This window comes from Ursus americanus, chromosome 24 (genome assembly GCF_024610735.1).
Source record: "Ursus americanus isolate L20-20 chromosome 24, mUrsAme1.1.p, whole genome shotgun sequence".
In the NCBI taxonomy this organism is placed as follows: Eukaryota; Metazoa; Chordata; class Mammalia; order Carnivora; family Ursidae; genus Ursus; species Ursus americanus.
The window spans coordinates 45,085,620-45,109,940 of record NC_142150.1 but is presented as its reverse complement, the minus strand read 5'-3'; the positions used below and the strand labels follow the sequence as shown (position 1 = coordinate 45,109,940).

The 24,321-nt window shown below is 59.5% G+C and overlaps 2 protein-coding genes across 7 annotated transcripts in view; one reads left to right on the top strand and one right to left on the bottom strand.

Moving 5' to 3' along the window:
- Positions 1-4,140: 4,140 nt before the first annotated feature.
- Positions 4,141-8,203, top strand: LOC123778370 (mas-related G protein-coupled receptor member X2-like). Its single transcript, XM_045775654.2, is given in 3 exon segments — positions 4,141-4,162; positions 7,180-8,088; positions 8,091-8,203. Coding segments are annotated over 3 exon segments (1,044 nt in total).
- Positions 8,204-11,190: 2,987 nt separating this feature from the next.
- The window catches only part of NADSYN1 (NAD synthetase 1), a 35,302-nt gene continuing 22,171 nt past the window's right edge, over positions 11,191-24,321 (bottom strand). For 3 of the 6 annotated variants that reach the window (XM_087855107.1, XM_087855110.1, XM_045775631.2), the window contains 8 exons: positions 24,138-24,306; positions 23,058-23,193; positions 22,368-22,474; positions 16,075-16,206; positions 15,475-15,544; positions 12,511-12,639; positions 11,862-12,038; positions 11,191-11,424 (listed from right to left, as the gene is read on the bottom strand). In XM_087855107.1, the coding sequence (XP_087711233.1) occupies positions 11,374-11,424; positions 11,862-12,038; positions 12,511-12,639; positions 15,475-15,544; positions 16,075-16,206; positions 22,368-22,474; positions 23,058-23,193; positions 24,138-24,306 (971 nt within the window). In that variant the 3' untranslated portion in view covers positions 11,191-11,373. The other 3 variants (XR_015721478.1, XR_015721479.1, XM_087855109.1) reach the window with 3 other exon arrangements.

Here is a 24,321-nt window from a genome sequence, read left to right as displayed (position 1 = left end):
CTTCCGAGTAAACACGGCAGGTGTCCCTGTTTTCACTCTGCCACTGCTCCGTGTCACCGCGGCCCCTCGCTTCCCCCGTGGGGCTGACCTTGCTGAGCGCCCACGGGTGCCGGGTCGGTCACGGAGAATCACGCTCTCCCCTCTTTGCGGTGACATAGTAACGCTTCTCTTCTTCATGAAAACTGGGTCAGTACATCATCTTCACATACACTTGGGCAAATGTATGGACGCGGCCTAATGGTGAGTATTAATCTAATTATTGACGCCGGTCATCTTTATATGAATGTCTGGCAGCAAACCCAAGTGCTAAAACATTTCAAGTGTCGAATACCTCCTCGGGGTCTCGTGGCTTCTGGGACAGCTCTGCCGAGCTCTGCGCTAACGGCCGCCGGCCAGCACGGTGCTGGCTGACAGCGCAGCCGGGGCCCGAGTCAGGGCAGGGGGACAGGCTCCCGTGGAGCGTGCTCTGGGCCATCGGCACGGCCGCGCAGGACTGTCGGGGAAGCCAGCCTCACACAGGAACGTCCTGGATCCTCGACGAAGCAGGAAGCCTTCACTTCACGGGACATGGAGTACGTGAGTGTTTCTGTCTCGAGTGATTGGACGCATTTGCACACGCACGTGCTTTTCCAAACGTCCAAGTGCAGTGGTCTTGCTGAGTGGGAGTGCCCTGCGATGGCTCGCGCCGACCACCCAACTAGCCTGTTGAATTCCGTGGGTCGTCATCTTGAAAGACTTGCCGACGGACTAACTGTGGGTCTTCGCGGTAGGAGTTCTGGAAGAAATTTCCTCAGATGAGCAAAGTGACCTTGTCATTTCAAGGAAAATGACTGGAGGTTTTTATCACCAATGACGCCACGTGGGCCTTCGAGGAGAAGTTCGCCGTCCTGAACACGTATGCCTGCTGCGTGGCCCGTCACAGCTTCCCGAGTTAGAGTTCTCCGAGGACATTCGTGGGGACACGAACAAATGTGACCGACGGACAGACATACCGGCAGTTTACAGTGACATGTGTCAATATTTGGAAGGTCCGCGTAACTCGATGGATGGCATTTTCCAAGGAACTAGCATGTGATGTTACAGAATCACTCGTGAACGGGAGATCCGATCAGGGTGCAGTTGGGATGGATGGATTTTCACCTCACGGAGCATGAAAAGCGTGTCGATCTGGTTTCAGATTCCGCGCTGTCACTGAGTGTTCAGACACAAGCACTTCTAGGGTTTGGTGGCCTTTTGAGGAAGAGTATTTTCCAGTTCACGGAAGAGTGTCTCAAGGGCTTTCAAAATCCTCCCTCCTGTTCCTGCAGCCTATCTGTGTGAGGCCAGGCCGTCCTCTGCGTGGACCGAAAGGACGTTGTGCGACAGGCTGCACGGAAACGGACGCGGGAATCCAGCGGCGGCCCCGTAAGCCAGACACCGGGGAGACGTGCCGACGAGCACGATGATGCTGCTGTTCCCTCTGAAAGTTGTTGTTCTAAGAAATCGTTTATTTTTTCATAAAAAATATGCTATTCATGTTAACATGCAGTGGGTTATTTTTATTTTTAATGACTTCACAGAATACATGTATTTTCTAATTTCTAGGATGGTAAGTATCTCTAGATAAAATTTGCCGACACACACGCTCTTTGGGGTCTGAAGATGGGGGCGTTTGCACACCATGGCTGTAGACATCTACGAGGCTTGGAAAGGGAGGGAAGTGGTGCCTTTTTAGTGAACGGTGTTCCGTTGAGAGGCTTGAGCCAGCTGCCCCAGGCCCCTGAGCCGAAGAAATGCAGCCGTGTTCCAGGCAGACATGACGACGTCCTCTCCCGTGGGCAGTGAGAGGCACGTCTTCCATCCTCTCTCCTCTCCTGCAGGTCCCTGACGTTGAACTGTGCGACCGTTCAGCAAAACTGCACACAGTGGGAAAACCCTTCCGGTGGGAGTCTGGGGAGCATGACGGAGCGATTTCTGGGTGCATCTGTCCCTGGGGGGTGCTCAGGAGCCCAGGTGGGCCCCTGCTGAGTGTGCCCAGGGTGGAGACTTTCGTCCTTGATTTCTGACCTCTCCTTCTCCCCGGCAAGCTGGGCCAGACTGTCCTGTCCCCTTCCTTGCCATTCTGCTGTCGCTCCCTGAGGGCTGGCCTGTCTGTGGCACGAAACCGTGGTCCTGGAGCTCCTGGTGCGACTCGCTCCTTCAGATGGCACGATGCAGCCCTCTGCACCCCAGGGCCCATCCCGCTGCTGTAGGACCAGGGTGCTCGTGCGCGGGGCGACTGTGCGGGAGGCTGAGACCCGTGGGACATGAGGGGGCAGAGCATCTGGGAGGGTCTGGGCATGACCCCGGGGGAAAGACCCCGAGCACAGTGTGGCGGCCCCGCAGGGCATCTCACCAAGCCAAGGGACCCTCCATGAAGGCTTCGCCTCTGAGACACGCGCAATAGTGCAAACCGTCCAACGTCATCCCGGGGGATGGGCGCAGACCCGCAGCACCTCTGGTGCCGTGTAAACATGTCGCGGAAGCTAGTGGAAGACGTCACGGGGAACAACGGTGCTGAGAACACACGGAGGCTACAGTGAGGGTGAGGTGACACGGGAGGAAATGCGGGGACACAGAGCAGATAACGAGATAGTCCCCCCGAGGCGGTGCTCGGACTCTGATTGGCCGTGGCCCTGCCACAGGAAGACACACGGGACCTGAAGCCCCTTGATAAGCGAGACTGCTGCCGCCCTCCCCAGAAGCTCCGGGAGGCCCTGCCCGCCCTCGCCCACCGGCTCCTCCCTTGCACGCGCGTCCAGGTAAGAGTTGGTCATCCACACTTTGTCCTTGTCACTTCGTGTCCCCTGGGAGGTCGGACCCCAGACGGCGTTCCTCCTGCGTCTGAGGCTTCTTCCCCACCCCCCTGCCATCATCATCGCTTTGTCCTAGAACCTGCCGTGTCTCCCGGCGTCTGGGCTTGGGTCTCACACCTCCGTGGGGTGGGGAGCATCGAGGCCTCGGTCGTGCAGCTTCTGGACGGGTCTCCAGTGGGGTTTTCCCCAGTTTTCACCAATCCGTGTCTCACCCCTGTCCGCCTACGCCACCCCAGCATTCCCACCCTGTCGTTGGATGGAGTGACGGTGCTGTTGCTGTGTCAGGACTGCGCAGCGCGGCGAGACCTTAAACCGGCCGCGCCAGACAGCTACGGAGGCCGGCAGCTGCTCGGCTCCCTTGAGAGGAGGCCTCGGACCCGGGTGAGCACGTCACTGTGGACATGGCCTGGATGCCCTGACCCTCCTGCAGCCACCGGACCTGGTGACCGGCCATTGGGAGCAGGTTCCCTTGGAGACAGCGCCCCGGGACGTTTTGGTGAGCAAAGTGAAAGTTCTCTGTGGTCACGTCAGTTTCCTAGCGATCCATCGTCCACTTTACTAGAAGGTTGTTTCATCTCCTTACGGATCTACCGTCTAGGACAACCTGAAATATGCTAAATCCTTCAGGCCGTTAACCTATCTCACAAGCTCAAACTTCCAAGGAGTTGAGACCACACTGGTCCGCTTGGCTGGGGCGCTCTGCGCGTAGCTGTGCGGTTTTCTTCCTCTGCACCCGCCCCCTGCAGTGTGCCTCTGCTGGTCCTTTCCTGTCTACGTGCTGGATGGCGTCCTCCCCCAGCTCTGTCCTTCCCGCTCTGTGCTGTCACCCTCTTCAGAGGCTCTGCCGACACTCGCATCATGATGTTGGCCGAATCCGTGCCTCCGGACCGCAGCTTTTCCCAAATCCCAGCCTCTGTGTCCAGCAGCCACCTGGACGTGCTCACCGTCTTCACCTGGACGTGATGTAAATGGCCCAAAGCATCATAACTAAAACCGAATCTGTGAGCTGCTCACGCCCCTCCCTCAAAGCCTGCTGTGGAGTCCACGGCCTGGATGGGGAGTCTTTGCAGACTTCTCTCCCTTCCAGGCTGTCCTCCTGGTTCCAGCCTTATGATGGAAGAAAGTATTCTGGGAATGCTAACTGAAGAGTAGGGCCAGCAGCAAAGGGTTAAGGAGAGCTTCCTGGAGGAGATGACTCCTGAGCTGAGCCTGGAAGGACAGATAGGAATGATGTGGACATAATCCCCATAGGGCTGCAGGACGCACAGGTCACTCGTTATGCAAAGCCGTGGAGACAGGGAAGACGATGGGGCTGACGTGCACCGCAGGTAAGCCAGGATTCCCGGAGGACAGGGAGTGTGACGGTGAGGGTCACAGCAGAGGAGACAGCAGGACCCGCAGGATGAGACCGGGGAGGGGGGGCGGGGGGCAGCACACTGCTGTTACTCTGAAGTCTCCTCTGAGGGGGTAAGAAGGGGAAGGCCAGTGTGCTGATGGCGGGGATCATCCGTGGGAGCAGGCGCTGCTAGAGGCAGAGGAACAAATGAGACAGCCAAGAGTGTGAACAGAGAGGGAGTGGAAAGAAGCAAATTGTATCAGTCAGCGCACGCTAAGTTATGTCATGGTAACAAACAATCCCTCAACCTCAGCGTCTTAAAACCACAAAGTTTTTTATTTGTTTCATTTTGCTTTTTTGTGTTTTTACTCACATTTCATGCCTGTTGCAAGACATAGTTGCTCAGAGCCCCCAGGTGGGTCCCCATGGGGGAAGGAGAGGGAGCTCTGGAAGGTCTCAAGCCAGGAAATAAAGTTCCCATCACAAGTGACCTTCCCCTGAGGACTCTTGTTCAGAACTAGTCTCACAGCCGTATTCAAGAACCACAGGCCCAGGGAAGGGCGGTCTTACTATGTGCAGTGTCGTCACGCACCATGAAGGACCACGTGGAGGTGGACTGGAAGCACCACTGGGACAGAACTGAGCGTCCCTGGGTGCACTGGATGGAGGGCACAGAGGGAGAGGCAGGAGTTGAGGACAGTGACAGTGACGGCAACAATAGCTCTCACTCGCTGAGGACCTACTATGTGCCAGACATCACTCTAAGTGTCTTACAAGGATTCGGGGACTTTAGTTTCATAAAAACCCGGTGAGGAGGGGACATCATGACCCTCATCACCACTGACCACAGGTTGGCAAACTATGGCCCGTGGGCCACATCCTGTCCATTTTCTGTTTTTGTTCAGCCTGTGAGCTGAGAATGGCTTTTACGTTTTTAAATGCTTGGAAACTTAAAAAAAACAATAATATCTTGCGGCAGTGAAAATTACCTGGAATTCAAACTTCGGCGTGTGTAAGTGAGCTGTTCACCCGCTACGTGTTGCCTGTGCCTGCTTTCGGCTACAGCAGCAGAGCTGACGAGCTCCGCGGAGACCCGCTGCCACAGGGCCTGTAATATTTGCGATCCATAGAGGCTTGCCAGCCCCCACTTAAGTTGAAAAACGGAGGCACAGGGAGCTCGAGGCTGTTGCACAAAGGCACCCGTGGGTGGGGCGTGGGGGTGGGCAGGAATCCCGACGGTGTGGCCAGAGTCCCCCAGTGCCTCCCGTGATCCCCACGTTTAGGAGCGGAGGGGCTGGTGCGGTTGCATGATCCGTAGAAATAAGAAACGTGCAGTGAAGAGCTCAAGTTTGGGGGGTGGTCTTGTACGTGGTGTGATCGGTAGGCAGGCTGGTAAGTAAGTCGGGGGTGAAATGCGTCTTATCTGGGAACTGAGGGACCAACAGGAAGCCCTGGGAACAGAGGAGGTTGGAACACAGGGACATGGTTTAAAGAGCAAAGAGCAGCATGCCAAGGAGAGTGGCCTGGAAGCCACCACCTTCTTCCAGGGAAGAAGACAGGAGAGGGGCTGAGGAAGCCCGAGTAACAAATTAGGAAAAGCTGGGAATTGAGGGAGGGAAAGCTAAGAAATACGGCACCCAAAGGCAGGATCCTGAGGCCTCCAGTGGCGGAATGGGTCACTGTGAGTGTCCCAACTGCCCTGGAGCAATTTCCCACCAGATCTAGCTGCCTCGAACAACACACATCTGTCACCTTGCTGTCACCTTGCCATTCCAGAGGCCCCAAATCCGTGGTGGTCTCGCTGGGATGTGTTCCTGGGGAGGCCTGCGTTCCTTCTGGAGGCTCCATGGGACGATCTGTTCCCTGGTCTTTTCTCGGCTTCTGGAGGCCGCCAGCGTCCCCAGTCTCCCGGGGGCCACCATCTTCAGAGCCAACGACACAGCACTGCGACCTCAGCTGCCACAACCCCCTCCTCTCTGACGCTCCGGCTCTGCCTCCCCCTTAGAGGGACCCTGTGGTTACATTAGGACCCGCTCGGATAATCCAGGATCACCTCCCTATTTTAAGGCCAGCTCATTAGCAACCTTCATTCCCTCTTGCCAACCTCCCATACTCACAGATTCCAGGGATTAGGACACGGGTGTCTCTGGGAGAAGCCAGTCTTCTGTCTACCACAGCTCCTGGGATACTAAAACTCACAGCCCTTAGGGGCCACAGAGCACCTTTGGGGGCTGGCTGTCTTTGGGGTCACGAGCGCATGGGTCGTACAGAAGCAGAGGCAGTGTGGGAGACCCCTTTGGGGTTGGGGCATGGCTCCCACGGCACGCACCAGTGCACGTGGCTGCTGCTGAGCTCACCCAACTCACCATCTGGACCCAAGGAAGGAGGTAGACCAGATGCCTGTGCTCACCCTTACATTGCCTCGTGTCCTCTCCCTCGTATCCCAAACGCTCTCCACGTGCCTGCCGCACTCAGAGCTCCGCCCTTGCAGTGGACTTGCTCCCCACACCTTGGACCCTTCCTCGAGTGGGTTCTGTGCATCATGCTTCCCTTCTCCCAATAACTTCGATGTCTTTAACTCAAGTGGCGGCCCCTTCTTTCTCTCCTCTGAGTCTCAGAGCTCTATCACCCTGTAAATCGTTGTTACCTGAGTTTCCCAGAGGGCAGAGACTGGGTCTCCCCAGTTCCCGCCACCTCTGCATTCAGCTCGGAGCCTGACCTGGACGGGACATCCAGCAAATCAGGTGGCTGGATGCAGACGTGAGTGAGCCATGCTGATGCTCGAGGGGCCCGGCCCATGAGGGTGAAGCCGAGAGCTTATCCCATCCCCTAGGGAGAGCCGAGAACAGCAGGACGGCCTCTCGCTCAGGACATCTGTGGCCGGGGGGGGTGTGAGGGTGTGGGAATAGAGGGAAGGGGAAGACAGAGACAAAGGGAGGGAAGGACGGAGGAAGAGCAGACACCTGCTTACCTGCCCGAGACTCCGCGTTTCTGTCTTTGCCTGCCCAGGGGTGCCCAGAGCCCACCTGTCCGAGGAGCACAGCAGGACCCTCCTGAGCTCAGTCCTCCCCAGCATGGACCTGTACTGCACGGTCATCAACGATTCCAGCAATGATGCCATAGGGACGTCGCTGAGAGTGGAGACTACTAGCCACGTGCTCTTCCGGTCCATCACGGTGGTCGTGGCCCTTTGTGGGTTGGTGGGAAATGGAGTCGTAATCTGGCTTGTCCGTTTGTCCATCAAGAAAAACTCCTTCTGCATCTACAACCTCAGTCTCGCGGTGGCGGATTTCATGCACCTGGGTTTGCAGATCGTGTTCTGTGTGCGACAGATCCTCAGGTCTTTCCTCCAGTACTGCTTTCATCTTTCCAGTATCTTCATGATCCTGAGGTTCTTCTCCTATTTCACTGGGCTGGGTATCATGACAGCCATCAGCTTCCAGCGTTGTCTGTCTGTCCTCTTCCCTATTTGGTACCGGTGCCATTGTCCCAAGCACCTGTCAGCCATCGTGAGCGTCTTCCTCTGGCTCCTGACCTTTCTGGTGACCATCCTGCGAGGCCACGCCTGCCCTCAGCCGTCCCTCCGGACAACCGGTTTCTGCTCTGCGACCGTCACCATCACCAACGTGTGGATTCTGCTCCTCCTGTCCATCATGGGCACATCCAGCCTGCTGCTGTTCCTGCGGGTCCGGGAGAGCACCCAGCTGCACCTGCCCAGAAAGCTGTGGCTGGGCATTCTGCTCACCGACCTGGTCTTTTTTCTGTGCGGCATGCCCCTCAGCATCATCAGGTTCCTGGTGTGGGAAGTGGGAAACCAGACTCTCAATGACATCTGCATCCTCCTGTCCTCCATCAACAGCGCTGTGAACCCCGCCATTTACTTCTTCATCGGGAGGCAGCAGCCGAGGGCGCCCCTCGCGGGGGTCTCCAGGGAGCCCTGCGTCAGGAGGCAGAGCCGGGGAGCGGCACCCGCCCCGCCAAACAGAGATGGCGGCCCCCTGACGGGCGGCAAGTGCCCGAGTGGGCCCGGTGATCTCCCGGCGGGAGTCACGCCTCCCAGTCAGCAAGAAGGAGCACCCCCAAGTCAAGCACTTGCGGAATAAGTCCCGTCACGGCCCCCCCTTCATACAGAACTAAGGACAAATGACTGGAGCAGACTTCCCGTGCAAAGGGCACATCTTGGGGCCTTTTCAACCTGTTGTCAAATTACCCTTCGGAAAGCTGGTCAAGGGGGCTGAGAGAGTCACACCTGCCAACGGTGGAGAGTTGGTGTTTCAACCTTTGCCTTAAAATTCTGCCCATTTTCAGTCTTGCATAAGTAATGCTGCTGAAATTCTACTGGGTGTAGGTTGGTCCCTTTCCGGCATGTTCTAGGGTCTTATTACAGTTTTTCTTCCTAGACTTCTAAGGGGTTCACCCCATTGGATGCAACATCTTCAAAAACTCTATCTTGGTCCTTAGGATTCCAGTGAAATGCAACTTTGTTGACGGAGCTCCGTCTGGAAGGACAGCGTGAAGCAAGTCCCGGGTTTGGCTGCTTCGATAAACCCTTTGTGCAATGAGCCGCATCTTCCCGAGGCCCCTCAGGCTGCTTTTGTTGTCGAAGCTTGCGGGACCGTCCAGCAGGGAGGAGGAAGGCTCGAGGGGGTCTTGGGGCTCAGGAGTGCTCTCGGGACACGAGGAGGTCCTTGAGACTCTGAGCCAGCTCTGTGTTTGCCCCAAGGCCTCGTTCTCTTCCCCAGGAAGCAGGCTGGGTCTCGTGTGTGACCGTGACATGTCTGAAGAGAGCCTGCGTCCCTCGGAGACACGCTCTTGGCTGCCGGCAAACTGCCAGCTTCTCATTAGCTGAGCTCTGGTGACAACCCCATAACTGGGGGTCACTGCCCTGTAATTAAGGGGCACTACCTTATAACCAGGATACTACCACGTAACTGGGGGACACTAAAACTGGGGGTCACCACCCTATAGTTGGGGAGACACTACCCTGTACCTGGGGGGGGGTTGTTGATGTCCTGTGGTGTGCCCGCCCCCTCCCTGGGGCGTCAGCAAGGGGGCCGTCCTGCCCAGGACACCTGTGGGGTGATGAGGCCTGCACTGAGACTGTCCCCCTTGCTGACAGTCATCTCGGGGTGATGGAGTGACATGGGGGTCCCTGCCTCAGCTGCTGGACCCCACGCTCACATCTCCTGGATCTCGTCTGTCACCACTCCCAGGCCCCCATGGGCCAAAGCCGGGGGCTCCCTGGGGGTCAGGGAGAGCTGCCTGTGGGCCTGCACCGCCGGCTCACCTGCCCTGCCAGCAACAGGCCTTGGAGGAGGGAAACCGCCACAGGCGCCCCCGGGGCCAGGTCGGCTCGCGGAGCAGCTTTGAGGGTCGCGTCTTTATTTCTGGATCCTCCCGGGAGGACTGAATTCTCCTCCAGAGTAGACTGATTCAGGAAAAGCAGCCCGGCGGTGCGTCGGAGACACCGGGAATGAGTCACCGTTCTGGGCCGGGAAGCTGGAGATCGGGAGGCTGTCGCGCTCAGGTGCGGCCCTGGCAGGGGCTCTCTGGGTCACCGTTCTGGGCCGGGAAGCTGGAGATCGGGAGGCTGTCGCGCTCAGGTGCGGCCCTGGCAGGGGCTCTCTGAGTCACCGTTCTGGGCCGGGAAGCTGGAGATCGGGAGGCTGTCGCGCTCAGGTGCGGCCCTGGCAGGGGCTCTCTGAGTCACCGTTCTGGGCCGGGAAGCTGGAGATCGGGAGGCTGTCGCGCTCAGGTGCGGCCCTGGCAGGGGCTCTCTGAGTCACCGTTCTGGGCCGGGAAGCTGGAGATCGGGAGGCTGTCGCGCTCAGGTGCGGCCCTGGCAGGGGCTCTCTGGGGCCTCCTTAGTAGTACCACGAGCCCCGCTCTTGGGGGTCACCTCCCCGAGGCCCCGCCTCCTCACGCCATCACCTTGGCAGTTAGGATTTCAACATCTGGTTTTGCAGGGACTCAGGCGTTCAGACCGCAGCAATGGGCTTCTGGGCCCCTGAGGCCAAGGCTTTCTGGGAATGAGCGGTAACTGGCTTTGCCTCCCTGTGTAAAAGGCTGTTCTCACGTTGGCTTAGGTCACAAAATAACAGGCCCCTGGGGGTGGGGGGACGAGTAGTTATTTCGATCCTGGGTCTGTGGGGGGTCCTGGATTCTAGGAATGGACACCGTCTTATGGGGGCAGCCTTTGGGGAAGGAGAGAAATGAGGCACTCCCTCTGCTTGGGCCCATACCTTCGGCACAGCCAGATTCTACTTAGTGGGCCTCGCGGTCACTGTGGAAAGGTGAGGGAAATGTCTGCCCACAAGCTCTGCAGGCCCAGAGCCCACGGCAGCATCCCCAGGGAAGGTCACCTCAGACAGGAGGGTGGAGCCTTCCCAGAGCCCAGGTGTGGACCAGGGCGTATGGGGGGGGGGGCTGTGTGTCGCCTGGGGACTCACCATCCCCTCTTCCCACTTCTCCTGGTCCTCTGTGGGGCCCCTGTGCTGTAGCTAACTGGTTCAGGGATGGGCGTAGGGCCTTGCAGGAAAATACACACACTAATTTCCCGTTGTTCCTGTTAAACCGGGGCGTTTGCGGGGCTGGGGCTGTAGGACCCCGATGTGGAGCCTGAAGGAAGCCAGCAGAGGCAGCGAAGCTGAGCAGGGCAGGGGAGAAGAGAACCAAATTCTAAGGACACAGGTATACCCTGGATCCAGCCAGACCTGAAGCCGTCACGAGCCCTGCACTGTCCCACGTGTTAATCAATAAATTCCTTTTTTTGCTTACAGTTTCTTCTCTTGGGTAAGGCTTTTGGGCAGGGGAACAGCACAGACCCCAAACTGACTGTGCCCCCTCCCCACAGATGGGGGGGCTGTGGGTGTGTGGGGGCAAATCCGTCTCAGCTTCACCTGCAGCAGGGAGGCTGCAATCCCCTGGGGCTCAGCCCCCAAGAGAGGATTCCAGGAGTTGAGGGGGCCTAGGAGGGGACGGAAGAGGCAGCTTCTCATCCCACCACATTCAACAGACCGCTCCCGACCACATTCTCTTTATTTAAGCCTTTTTTCAAGGAGCTAGAAGGAACAGATCCCTCTCCCGTGAGATGTGAAACAAGGTGCTGGCGTGCGGCTCCGGGCAGGACTGGCCAAGGCCCTGCTCACGGTCACTGGTGAAGCTGATGTAACGCATGGGACCTTCTCGGAGCCGGAGCTGGCGTCAGTCCACTCCATCCAGGTCCTGACAACCTCTGCTCTCGAGCCGGAGAACCTAGATGGACAAGTCACACGAACGTCCGCGCTGTTGAAACACACCGGTTCACGCCGAGCGAGGGCGGCGGTCACGGGACCGGTCAAGCAGCCCGTAAAGCAGTCCCCATGATGCGTGAGGATGCGGGAAGGCCGCAGAGTACGCGCGCTGCTTGAGTCTGGGAGGACGGGCCTGGGCACATCACGATAGTCCCTGCCGGACGAGGAGATCCCAGCGGACTGTCTCTCTGCCCACGTGTGTCTTCTGAGGGGTCTACATCTGCATGGCCTCCGAACCCCACTCCTGATTTGGGGGAGCCCATTGCTGAGTGCAGCTGGGGAGCCAAGCCCCGCCTCTCACTGACTCCTCGTCTGGAGGCAGGGCCGTCCTGGGCACTCCCAGAGCCAGCGGCGTCCCTGCACTCCGCCCACCAGAAAAGCCACGTGTGCCCAACTCACCGCATCCTCTATGCACCGGAACTGCCAGGGCCAGCTGGTGTGGTACAGAAACGGCCGCAGGTCAAACCTGTTGTCGTCGGGGCTGTAGCTCTCCGCGTGGTACGCGGGGGTCAGCGTGGTCATTTTGTGTCTGTTCATGGAGTACTTGGAGAAGAAGTGCCTCACTCTGTCCGCCACCTGGTGGGCGGGGACACACGGGGCTGCAGGCTCGCAGGGCGCGGGGACGGAGGCCGGGGCTCTGGCTGCATCACACCTGCCACTCCCGCTAACGGCCCCGCCTGCCAGCCTCCCCGGGGGCAGTGGCGGATGAATGCGCATTGGGGCGACCATCTGGGCCGTCCCATGTGGGCTCCCGCTCTGGCGCCCCAGGACGTTGCGTCCGCTGACCCGAGCAGGGCGCGCAGGACGACACGCGCATGAGACTTCCAGGCGGTTCTGTGGGGACCACCACGTGGGTCCCAACGGGCCGGACCGCAAGCCGGACAGCGGGCACGGCCCCCACTCGGAGGAGCTGACAGCTGGGAGCCAGTGTCACGGGCGACAGAGTGCGACCGTTCTAGGCCACGCCGCACCGACTCCCTCCCGCCTGAGTCTCCCCGCAGGGGACTGCGCCTGCCGCTCCCTCCGCCAAGTGCCGCCCACGCCGTACCTGCCGTGGGGAACACACGTCTTTCCACATGGTGAGGAGTCTGCAGAACATGCTGTAGGGCCCGGCCTTGGCGATCTTCCGGAGCCTTCCGTAGATGGACAGCTCTGCGTACGTCATGCCCATGTCCTCCTGCGGGGGAGGGACAGGTCCCCATGGGGCCGCGAGCAGGGCCCGGCCTCGTTCCCCCTCACCGCCCAGTGCCACGGAGCCGGCATTAGGAGAAAGGGACCGAGGTCTGTCCATGCTCCAAGCCCTGGAACCTGCAAACTGTGGGTTTATCTGGGAAAACAAAGGTCTTTGTAGACGTAATTAAGTGAAGGAGCTTGAGATGAGATGGCCCTGGATGTGGGGTGCCTTTACACGAGATGGAACAGAACGTGTGGGGAGAAGCCGCGTGAAGACAGAGGTTGGGGGACACGGCCGCGGCCCAGGAAGCCCCGGGAGCTGGACGAAGGACCCTCCCCTGGAGCCTCCCAGCAGGGAGCGTGGCCTGCAGAGGACCTGGTTTTGGCCTCCGGGCCCCCAGAACGCTGAGAGGGTACGGGTCTCTCGTTTAAGCCGCCGGCCTGTGGTGTTTGGCTCCACAGCTCCAGGAGGCCGACGCCAGGACCAAGGTCAGGCAGGGGACCCCTGCAGATGGGCCCTGCACCCTGCCCCAGGGAGCCCACTGTCCTAAGGACAGATGGCTCAGCACAGACATCTGGGTCCCGCTGGCCACGGGACACCCCCAGTCTGGCTCAAAAGAGCCAGCCTCACACTGAGGCTCACACAAGCCCCTTTTGCACCTCTCAGTATTTACTTTAATCCCCCCTCAACTCCCACTGCACCCCAGAATATATAACCAGAGCCTGACGAGAGGGAGACGGTGAGGGTGGCATTTCGTGGCATAGCGGGACAGCCCTCACCTCCAACCAGGGTCCGCAGGACCTGCTGTGACCAGGCCCACCTTCCTGCTCCCCACTGCCCACCCTGGCCTTCCCTCAGGCCTCACCTCCAATGTCACTTCCTTGGGGAGGCCTGTCCTGACCCCTATTGGAGGGACACGGCCACCTTCAGGTCACCTGGGTCAATGTGTGGGCAGCACTTGGAGCCACCTGGAGCCCTCATGGTTACTTCCTGCTTGTCTGTCCCGGGGACTCACGTAAATGGCAGGCCCAGCTGGCTCACTGCCGAGCCCCAGTGGCCACGGGTCCTGCCATGGACTCCTTTACTGCTTTCTTCCGCGTGAGGTGAATATTTTCCAGTGAAACATCTTAATTCCCTAGATTCGACAATAATACTTGGAAGCTTTAATGCCCCACTTTCAATAATGCACAAAACTAGACCAAAAAACCAACAAGGGGATGGAAAACTCGAAGCCTACAAACCAACCAGACCTAACTGACCTCTCTAGAACGTTCCGCCCACAACTGCAGAGCGCACATTCTCCTTGAGGTACACGGAACGTTCTCCAGGACAGACCAGACGCCAAGCCATAAAACTGGCCTCATGAATTTCAGAACACTGGAAAAGTCTGCTCTCCGACCGTGAAGGAACAGGATTACAAATTCAGTAAAAGAAATTTCAGAAACTCACAAATATGTGGGATTCAAACTGCACACTCTCGAGTAACCAACAGGTGAGAGAAGAAATCACGAGGAAAATTAGAACATGCCTGGAGATGCAGGAGAATGAAGAGATGGCATACCGTGGCGTATGGGGCGCGGCGGTAAGGGAGGAATTTATTAAAAGAGAAGACCTCACTTTCCACCTTATGCCACAAGGGCAGAAGCGCAAACGGACCCTCAAGCACGCGGCAGGAGATGAGAAAGAGAGGACAGAAAGGGGCTGCAGAAAGTCAGGTGCGTCCAGATGCTGGCAATGAGCCACCCAGAAAGAAACTTGGAGAACAATTCCATTTATGGTAGGACGAAGAAGATAACATGCTTAGAAATACATTTAACAAGACAAGTGCACGCTCATGCTCTGGAAACTACAAAACGCTGCCTCTGGAGGAAGCCCAGAATGAAGAGGGAGACATGCCACGTCCTGGCCTCAGAATGCCGCACGTTCTCGGGGGGACAACACCTGCCAAACTGAGCGGTAGACTCGGCGCACCTGCCGTGGAAATCCAAGCTGGCGTTGTGTGCGCGGCAGGAAATGACACCCTGATCCAAAATTCACACGGAAATCCAGAGGGCCCAGAATAGCCGCAATTATGCTGAAAGAGAGTGACGAAGTTGGAGGACTCCCACTTGCCGGTATCAAAGCTTCCTTCCAAGCTGTGGTGACCGAGGGAGTGAGGTTGGGGACAGGAACGGACACACAGGTCAGCGGAACGGAGTCTGGAAACGGATCCACACACGTACCGCCAACCGATTTCCACCGGGATGCCGAGACGCTCAGCGGGAGAATCGTCTTCAACAAACGGTGCTGGACACTTGTCTGTCCGCATGCAAGATGACCAAGTGGGATCCCTTCCTCACACCACACACATAAACTAACTCAATCACACCAATGGACTTAAATAGAAGGGTAAATCTATAAACCCCAGAAGAAGCACAAGTAAATCTCTGTGACCAAAGGCACTGGCAGCAGGAAGGTCAGTTGTCACAGATTCTGCAACGGCTCACGGCCACTCCCGCCTCGACCACGGATGCTGCATACCAGCCTACAGCTGACCGGCCCTCATGGCTCGCAGGCCAGCTCAGGATGGGGGGGTCAAGAGCGATTCTTCTGAGTGAGCCCCCTGCCACCTGCGAGAGACTTGCCCCACTCACCCCTCCTCCCGGGCACCAGCCTCAAGAAGGCCTTATCGAAATGTCAAAGGTCAGCAGTGGGACAGGCACTGAGCCCTGGGCTCTCTGGCCAGGAACCTGGAGACAGAATATGGCTGCTCAGGGCAAGAAGGAGGCCGTGGAGGAGCCCAGCACAGACATGAGGAAGCAGGGAGACGGGGAACGGTGACAAAGCCACCAGCACTACCTCGTCCGTCTGGGACACCTTCCCGTCGGTCAAGGGCTCCAGCTCTGCGGTGGCCGGTGCTGCCAGGATACTGCGGCCAAGACACACAGAGGTCAGTCATGATGGCTGCTGCAGTGCTCACGAGCTTGGGGAGAAAATCCCCAAACCAACTGTCCCAAGCGCAATGGCCGGTCTCCAGCAACGCCCCTGTTGACCCCAAGTTGGGGCTGGCGGTGCTGGGCTTTCCTGGGGGGAGGGGTGTGGATGCCGGGGGCTTCACGACCTGGGGCAGGAGCTGAAGGGAGGGGCTACCCCACAGGGCTTCTGCAAAAGCACCGCCCACACTCAGGGCAGGTCACGCGTTCTTGTGGGGCCATCCTGGGCATTGCAGCCACCTAGGAACACTAGACGCCAGGAGCACACTCTGCCACAATCACCAAAGAGCTCTCCAGACATTGCCCAATGTCCCTGGGGGCCCGGGGCAGCACCGGCACGAAGGGGGCCGGCTTGGTCACGGGACCCCAAGTGCCCGCTGAAGGGCAGGACTGTTTCCATCAGGCAGGAGGGAGCTGTGCAGCGGGGAGAGGCTGGGTGCAGCCGCGGTCTCGCGGGCGCACTCACCGCTGCAGGGCAGGAAGCTGGAAGCGCTCCATGCAGAACTGAACGAAGGCCTTCAGGTCCGTCTTGCTGATCCCGCCGATGGGGTTGATGTCTGCACTGGAGCAGTCGTACTTGGTCAGGTAGCCGAGGAGACTGTGGGGAGAGAACATGGGGTTTCCGCGTGGCTGACCAAGGGGCTACAGATCCTGCCTGGTCCGGTCCCTCGTCAACACCCGGAGCCAGAGCTCGGCCAGCTGGAGGGTCTCGGACGCCCAGCACAGCCGGAGCCGACCGCAATGGGGCAGAGGCAGCAGATGACCTAGGGGAAGTACTCAGGGAGCCAGAGAAGGCGTGGGGGCTGGAGACGGACCGGAACGCTCCTGGAATGGCCCGCATCCAGCTGGGAGCAGCATGTCTGAAGGGCAGGGCTGGAGCCGGCAGAACGGGGGCTGAGGGCCGAGTCCTTAGGAGCATGTGGGTGCTGACCCATGGCGGTCGGGTCAGCTCCCCTCCCAGACAGCTCCTGTGGGGGCAGAAGAGTAGCCCCCAAACACATTCACATCCTCTACCCAGAACCTGTGAACACGGGACCCTGAGGGCAAACGGGGCTGCAGATGGGATTACGTTGAGGACCTGGATTGTCAGGTGGCCCCGAACACAGTCAAGAGCATCCCTGCAGGTGTAGGAGGGAGACAGGGGGGCGAGCCAGAGGGAGCCATGCGCAGGGAGGAGGGCAGAGATGCTGCCCTGGGGGCTTTTCAGGGGGAGGGCGGGGCCCCGAGCTCCAGAAGGAACCCGCCCAGCCAACAACCTGAGTTTAGCTCAGCGAGATCGTATTGAACTTGGACCCTACAGAACGGCAAGAGGACACTGCGTGCTTGAGCCACGGGCTCCCTGGGCATTCGTTACCCACGCCCTCCAGTGGACGCCTCCGTCTCCACCCACCTCTGGAGGACGGCAGGTCTCTGCCCACATCCCCAGCCCCCCAAGGTGATTCCCGACCCCGCCACATGCCCCTGAACCCCCTTGGTGGTGGTCTTCAGGGCCTGGCCTCTGCCTGTGTCGCCCAAGCCCACACTTCAACACCAGCATCAAAACAGCTGCTCGCTCTGCCTGACGTCCTGCCCCGTGAGCACGGGGCCCCGTCCTACCTGCACCCGCACAACTGACTTACTGCTGCTCAAGACAGAGACCCAGCTCTCGTTCCTCTGGACCCCTGCCAGGGCGCAGGGCCTCGGGCCTAAGACCCGAAGGGCAACACAGAGGGGCAGGTAAAGCCTGGTGCCGCCTTGGACGGGGGCTCCGCCCATCCACCCCGAGCTGGGCGCTCCGCCGCTCCCTGTCCCGTTGAAGGGGCCACCGAGTGGGGACAGGGTCTCCTGGCCAGAGGGGACGATGGGCTCCATTCCACCACGTGCCTGCTCTAGCCCGCTCAGAGACGCGCCGGGAGCAGATGGTGTCGGAGACAGACCCTGCAGGTGCACTGCCCAGGAGACCCACTCGGGGCAAGGCTCCGGCCTGCCTGGTCTGGGTCTCAGCATGGAAGTCCAGAAGGGAGGAGGCTGGGGATGGCAGGGCCATGTTTACATGTGAAAAACGGACAGACTTCCGCCTGGGTGTAAGCCCCGGTTATTAGCGCACGGGCTGGACTCCAAGGACAGCTTTGCTGAAGACGTCACTGTCCTGGACTGAGTGTCTGTGTGCCTCCCGAATTCACATCTGAAGCCCCAACCCCCAGTGTGACTGTTTGGAGGTGGGTCTTCAGGAGGTCATGAGGTTAACTGAGGTCATAAGGGCGAGGCCCAGATCCCATAGGCCCAGTGTCCTCACCAGAACAGGAGACGCCAAGCTCTCCCCATCTGCCGTCTGCCGGGAGAAGGTGCGTCTGCGGGCCGGGAAAGGGGCCCGGAGCCAGACCAGGCACGGAGTGGCTGCGTGTTGATGGCCGGCTACAGCCTCCGGGGCCAGGCTCTCAGCCCCAGCTCGCTGGCCTGCTGTGGTGCCCTCGGGCTGGGAAGGCCAGCTAACGGGCAGGTTCACAAGCTCCAACAACCAGCCCCTCCCACTCCCGTGAGCACAAGTAATGCCCTGCGGCCCCTGCCTTTCTGCCCTCTCTCGGCCCACGCTCCCCTGGCCCCCAAGCGGAATTTCTCAGGGCCGTGTCCTCTCCCCCTGTTCTCTCGAGCTTCACCACCAGCTTCCTGCCCTGGCCTCTCCAGTGAGCCTCCAGTCCTCCCCATACCCGAGCAACGAGCACCAGCAGCCCCGACACAGCCCCTCTGCCTGGCTCTGGGGGACTGTGCTCTGGTTCCACGCCCACCGGCTGGCTGCTTCACCCCTCCTCTGCAGCTTCCTCGTATCAGGAATCTGGGCCCCCCCAGACCCACTCCCTTCTCGGTCAACATTCAGCCCCACAGGCCCAGCTGCTCTCGTAGCTTTAAATGGCATTTCGCCTTCTGCGGATCCAGATTTGGGGGTGCGGTTCGCCCCTGGACTCCGGAATCTCCATATAGCTGTCCACCACACACCTCCACAGGGATGTCTGGAAGATGCGTCAAAGCCGACACTCCCGACACTGGATCCTGACCTCCCCACCCACTTCCTGTGCCTCCCACATCAGGCCAAAGTCCGGTCCATCCTTCAGTGGCTCGGGTTGGCCTGGGCATCCTCACCCCAAGTCTGGTCCACCAGCAAATCCTGTCGGTTCTCCCTCTGATGCCCAGATACACCAGGAGCCAAGCATGCCTCGCCGCCCCTCGGCCCCACCGTGCCAGGCCGCGTGAACTGGGGGGATAGGAGGCACACTGGCTACACCTGTTTAAAGACCCTCCAGGGACGTCCCACCCACTGAGGACCCGCTGCGTGCCCCCCACCACGTTCCCTGACTAGATGTTATGAGCCTCCAGGAGAACCGGGACCGGTCACCTCACTGCCCACAGTCGGAGGGGGCTGGCTACACGGCTTCCCACCGACGCTGGCCTCAGCTGCCCAGGGAAACGGGGACCTGCAGACGTGGGGGGTGGTCCATGTCCCCCTTCCTGACCCACCACCCCCTCCAACAGGACAGGCCACGCTCCCTGAGAGGCTCGCATCACAGCCCCTGGCCTCCTGGTTCTCCCAGCCCCTCCACTGCGTTCATCACTGACTTCCAACCTGCCTCTGGTCCATCAGGGCCCCAACCGCACCCCCACCTCCTGCTGTGGGGGACGGTGCCCCCCAGAGACCTCAGAGCCTCCTGTCTGCCAGGCTCTGTGCAGACAAGAGTGCGCACCATGTCCTGGGAGAGGCCTGCTTGCACGATCGGTGCTCGGCTGGCAGCCGGGTTTGGGGAGTGTCCCCACTGTCCCCTAACTGCAAACAGTGGGTCCCTGTTTCTTCTTTGTTCAAACACTGTTTGGTGCTGACCAGTGCTCTCCTTCTGGGATGGAACCTTGGTCTGTGCCAAGGGGAAGGTGCCTGTGGGACAGCCCCCGGCATAAGCCCTGTTGTCACACGTGTTGCCAGGGGAGGAAGCACACCAGCAAAGCTCCCTGGGAGATGATTCTGGAAGCCTGAGCCTGGTCTTCTGTTCTGCACCGTTAGGCTGTAACCAACCACAGCCATGAGTACCACCTGCTGCTCAGTCCGTCTCCCAGCGATCACGGGACACGCCACACGGGGCTGGCGGCTTGTTCCTGCAGCCTCCATGCATCAGGACCCGGAGTCTGTGGGTCACCAGTCCTCCGCCTCGTGCTCCCCCGATCACCTCTCCTTGCAGCTCCTCAGCTCCCGCGTCCCTCTCTCTCTGCCACCCTCGCCTGGCTCCCCTGCTCCCCACGTGTCCGCAGCCGGACACGGCTGGCTGGAAAGCGCGGCCCCACCTCTGAGGCGTCCTTAGAGCCGGGGCTGTCCGCCTGGTTCCCCAACCTGTCTCGCTCGCTTGTCAGCACTCCCCTCGAACGTCCAATGCCTGCTCTGCACCCTCGCTCGGCTGGTGACCCTGCTTCCCGCCTCGCCGAGGACGTCACGGCCCTGACCCTACACCACCCCCAGCTGCATCTGTGCCGTCCACTCTACAGCCTCCTGTTGCTCCGTGGACACACTAGCTGGGCTCCCAATAAAGCCAGCCCCTCGCTTGGCCACCTGCTTTCACCTCCTCGTGACACCAGGACATTTCTCCACCCACATCCCCTTCTTCATCAGCAACTCTGTTCCCTCCCTGTTAGACCTCTCTCATCATACCCTAAGAAAACCCTCCCTTGTCTCACCACTCCTGCCGGCTACCACCCTGCACCTCTCCTCTCCTGCAGTGTGAAACTTCTGGAAAGAGCTAACCCCCGGTCCCCTCACCCACCACTCTCCTTCAACCTGTCCCAGCTGGGCTCCCAGTACCTCCCTCAGACAAGACGGGGCTTTGCAGAGGGGTGACAATCGCTCTCTGTCCTGGTGGGCTCTCACCACAGGACATTTGCACAGGCCATTCTCTGGGCTGTATTTCCCTTCCTCCTTTATAAACCAACTTCTCAAGAGAGGCCTTCCCTGGCAACCCTACTTACAGCCCAAGTTCCCAAACTCTCCCCGTGCCTCCCCTGGTTTTCTCTGTAGACTTCCCACTTCTTACACACGGGATCAGTTTTCCTATTACCCGTCTCCTTCCACTAGAGTAAAACGGGAATTGTTTTCTGTGTTGTTCATCAAGGAAACCGCCTGACACGTGACACACGTTTCATCAGTTCCTCGAGGGCTGAGCAAACCGGAACGCAAGGGAACCAACGTTAGGGTGAGAAGTAATGTTTAAACGAGAACGGGCACGGCAGAGACTGCAGACCGGAGGCCCTACCCCGGGGTGTGCGCAACAGGGAGATGGCAGATGGGGACGCCGCGAGTGACCGCTGTCCCCACAGGACGGGAAACAACCGAGGAAGCACAACTGAAAAGTTTCTGCGGCTGCAGACAGACTTCCACGTACCCGTACGAGAGACCCGAGGGCAGAAAGTGATGAAAACAGACGAACACGTAAACAGATGCCAGAGAGAACCTTCGAGCACCCAGCAGCCCACTCCCACCCCGGAAAAAATCATTGCTGAGGGGAAATGACGCAATAAAATAATTATACGACAAGTAAAACTCGTGTTCAAAAGCAAGCAGATTAAAACACACCAACATTCTCAACTACGTCGGGTTCAGGGTGGGCACCAGCCGCCCCCCCCCCCGAAAACTCATTTCCTTACAGAAACACCGGAGGCAACAGGAAAGCAATGAATGTTGACAAAATGTGCATGAGAACGGTGAGAAGTTTTCACCAGCTGCGGGGTGCTAATTTCAAATTGTCATAATCAGGAAATAGTATCCAAAAGTCTGAAGTAATTCAACAGAGAACACATTTGCAAACATGCAAAAATGTAGAAAGATTTAAGACATTCATGCTATAGTTAGAATGATGGATGAACGGATGAACAGATGAGTGGACGGACTGATGGACAGATGGGTGGGTGTGTGGGAGGATGGATGGGTGGTGGATAGATGGATGGATGGATGGATGGATGGGTGGATGGAGGGATGGATGGATGGATGGATGGATGGATGGATGGATGGAGGGATGGATGGATGGATGGATGGATGGATGGATGGATGGGTGGAGGGATGGATGGATGGGTGGACGGATGGATGGATAGACTGATGGACAGATGAATAGACGAATACATGAAGGGTAAAGTTCTTGACCTCCTCTGCTAACAAGGAGCAGTGAGAACACCTGAGCAAGGCCCACCTGAGAGAAGTGGAGAAACCAAGGCTGGAGGAGTCCTCCCAGCCTCCACTGCTCACCCTAAAAGTCGGCTGAAATCTATCTGGAGAATAATAGGGAGGCTGTGAGTTTTTTTGACCAGCGAGCAACATGAGAAAGGATTCCAGTCTACATCAGAGATGAGCTATCTGCTTGGGAGTGAAAACTGGACACAGAGCAAGGACCTAGGACGCGGTAGAATTGCCCAGGAGAAAGAGATGGGTGACACCGAGTGAGGTGAGGTGGAGAGACAGGTTCCATACCCAGCGTGAAGGAAGAGCCCCAGGCTGGGGGCAGCTGGTCTGAGCCAGGCCGGTGGGTGGGGAGCCAGAGGAAAATGGTGTTGACCCGTTTCCACACCCGAGTCACTGTGAAGGTTTGGAGCAATGACGTCCTGTGGGTACCAGGCGTGGCCTGAGCCACAGGGTAATGTGACCCCCACACCGTGCGTCTCACAGACACAGTGAGAATGGGCAGGGGGCTGGAAACACCGTTTTGGGGAGCATGAACCCTCGGAGAACTGGGGCGCTCGGGAGTCGGGCACACGCACCTCTCGTCCACATTGGCCGATCCGAGCACCAGCAGTCCACCGCGAGCACCCCGGGCCCAGAGGCTCAGCTGAGCGAACAGATAGGCCACGACCATCCTTAGCCGAGCCTGGGGGACACAACAGGAAATGTCACCCTGTGCTGGACGTGGGGGCACACGCACACCGGCCCCTGTCCCCCCGTACAGCTCCAGAGAGAGGGGGTCCAAGGAGCGTAGGAGCTTTCTAGTGTCCAGAGGAAGCAGGGTCCTCCTGGCCTGACAGCCGCGGTGGCATGTGTGTCCGTACCGCAGGCGGCACCATATCTGAGATGGACGGACCCGGAGGAGGGAAGGCTGCTGCGGCCAGAAGAAAAGGGACAGACATGGGACAGAGCCCCCCAGCTGGAGCCCAGGGTCCCTCTTTCCCCCCACTGACCAGCCGGGGTCCGGCTCCCCCGCAGTAGCCCCAGAGGTAGGGCATGTGAAGACACAGAAAGCTCACACGTACAAGCGTCATGTGTCACCCGCCAACTCTAACACACACGCTTGCACACTCACACTCACGCGCACACACGCTTCTACGCGTACGGCACTCTGGGCAGCCCCGCGCCCTCTTGCTCTCGCACGCTCACACGCACGCGCACGCTCAGCCTTGTCCCCGAGGCCCCCGGTGGCTCCCACGCGGGGACATGGGCCCGGCTGGGCAGCGCACCTGCACGTTCTGCAGGGCCAGGTTCTCCCTGCTGCTTCCTCCGTGAACCGCAAACAGAGGCCTTTTACCCGTCACCAGGCTGAAGATGCCCACGACGGCCTTCACCGCCGGGTCGATGTGGAGCCCAATGTGGTGGCTGCCGGGGAAAGGGTGGGTGTGCGCGCGTGCGGCAGAACCCACTAACCCCAGATTCACCATTCCGACCACATGAAAGTGCACGCCCAGAGGCTGAGCTCCCGCTGTGTATGGTTCCGGGACGCGCCTGCGCCCAAGGGAGGCCGCGTGCCCGTCCGCACCCGCCCTGCTCTGTCCCTGTAGGGCTGCCTATCCTGGACATTCCCGCCGTCCGTGCCGCCGGGTGCCTGGCGGATTTCCCTGAGCATCACGAGTTCGGAGGTCGTCACGAGGTAGCAGGTGTCGGGGTCCTTCCTTGCTGAGGCTGACCGATACCCCACTCTCTGCCCAGACCTCGTTTACTCATCCGTCTGTCGCCAGACAGCTCGAGCTGCTTCTGCACTCGGGCTACTGCGCACGACGCTGCCGTGAGTGTGGGCACTAATGTCTGTTTGAGCCCCTGCTTTCAGCTCCTTGGGGGACGGAGGAGCAGCCCTGCTGGGGTGGGGGCTTTAGTTGAGCTCGGCACAGACGACGGGCAGCTCCGCCTTGTTCCCCAAGCAGCAGAAGAAACGAAGACCCTGAATGCACCGAGTCTCCCCGTCGGGAGATATGCCATCCCTCCCACTTCCTCAGGTGCAGGGAGCTGGCCGGGCCGGCACAGAGCCAGTGCACCCCCCAGCACTGTGAGTGTGGTCCCGGGCTCCCACATCGGGGAGCCCATGAGCCCTGCTGGCCAGTGCCCAGGACGCAAGAACGACGGGAAGCAGGGCTGGCGATCAGACACAGCTAGGCTCTAGGGGGAACGGAAACAGTCTCCCTAAAACCTGGCTCACGAGAGACCGCGGCAACCTGCTCAACCCTGGACATGCATCTAACCACGAGTGCGGGCTCGGGCGGGGCTTCCAGTGGCGCCGGTCACACCGCAGAGGCCCGCCCGCGCCCGACGCCGGCCTCCTCCTCTACCTGCCGATCTGCTGAGCCAGCTCCCTGGCTCTGTCGCACGTCTCCTGTGACGAGTTCTCGCTGGCCATGTAGCAGGTGGTCAGCACGCGCCCGCAGAGGTCCCGGGGGTCCTGGGGGGTGTAGCTGAGCTGGTCCACGATGGTCCGGACGTCAGCCAGCACTTCCTGGTCTGAAAACCACCAGA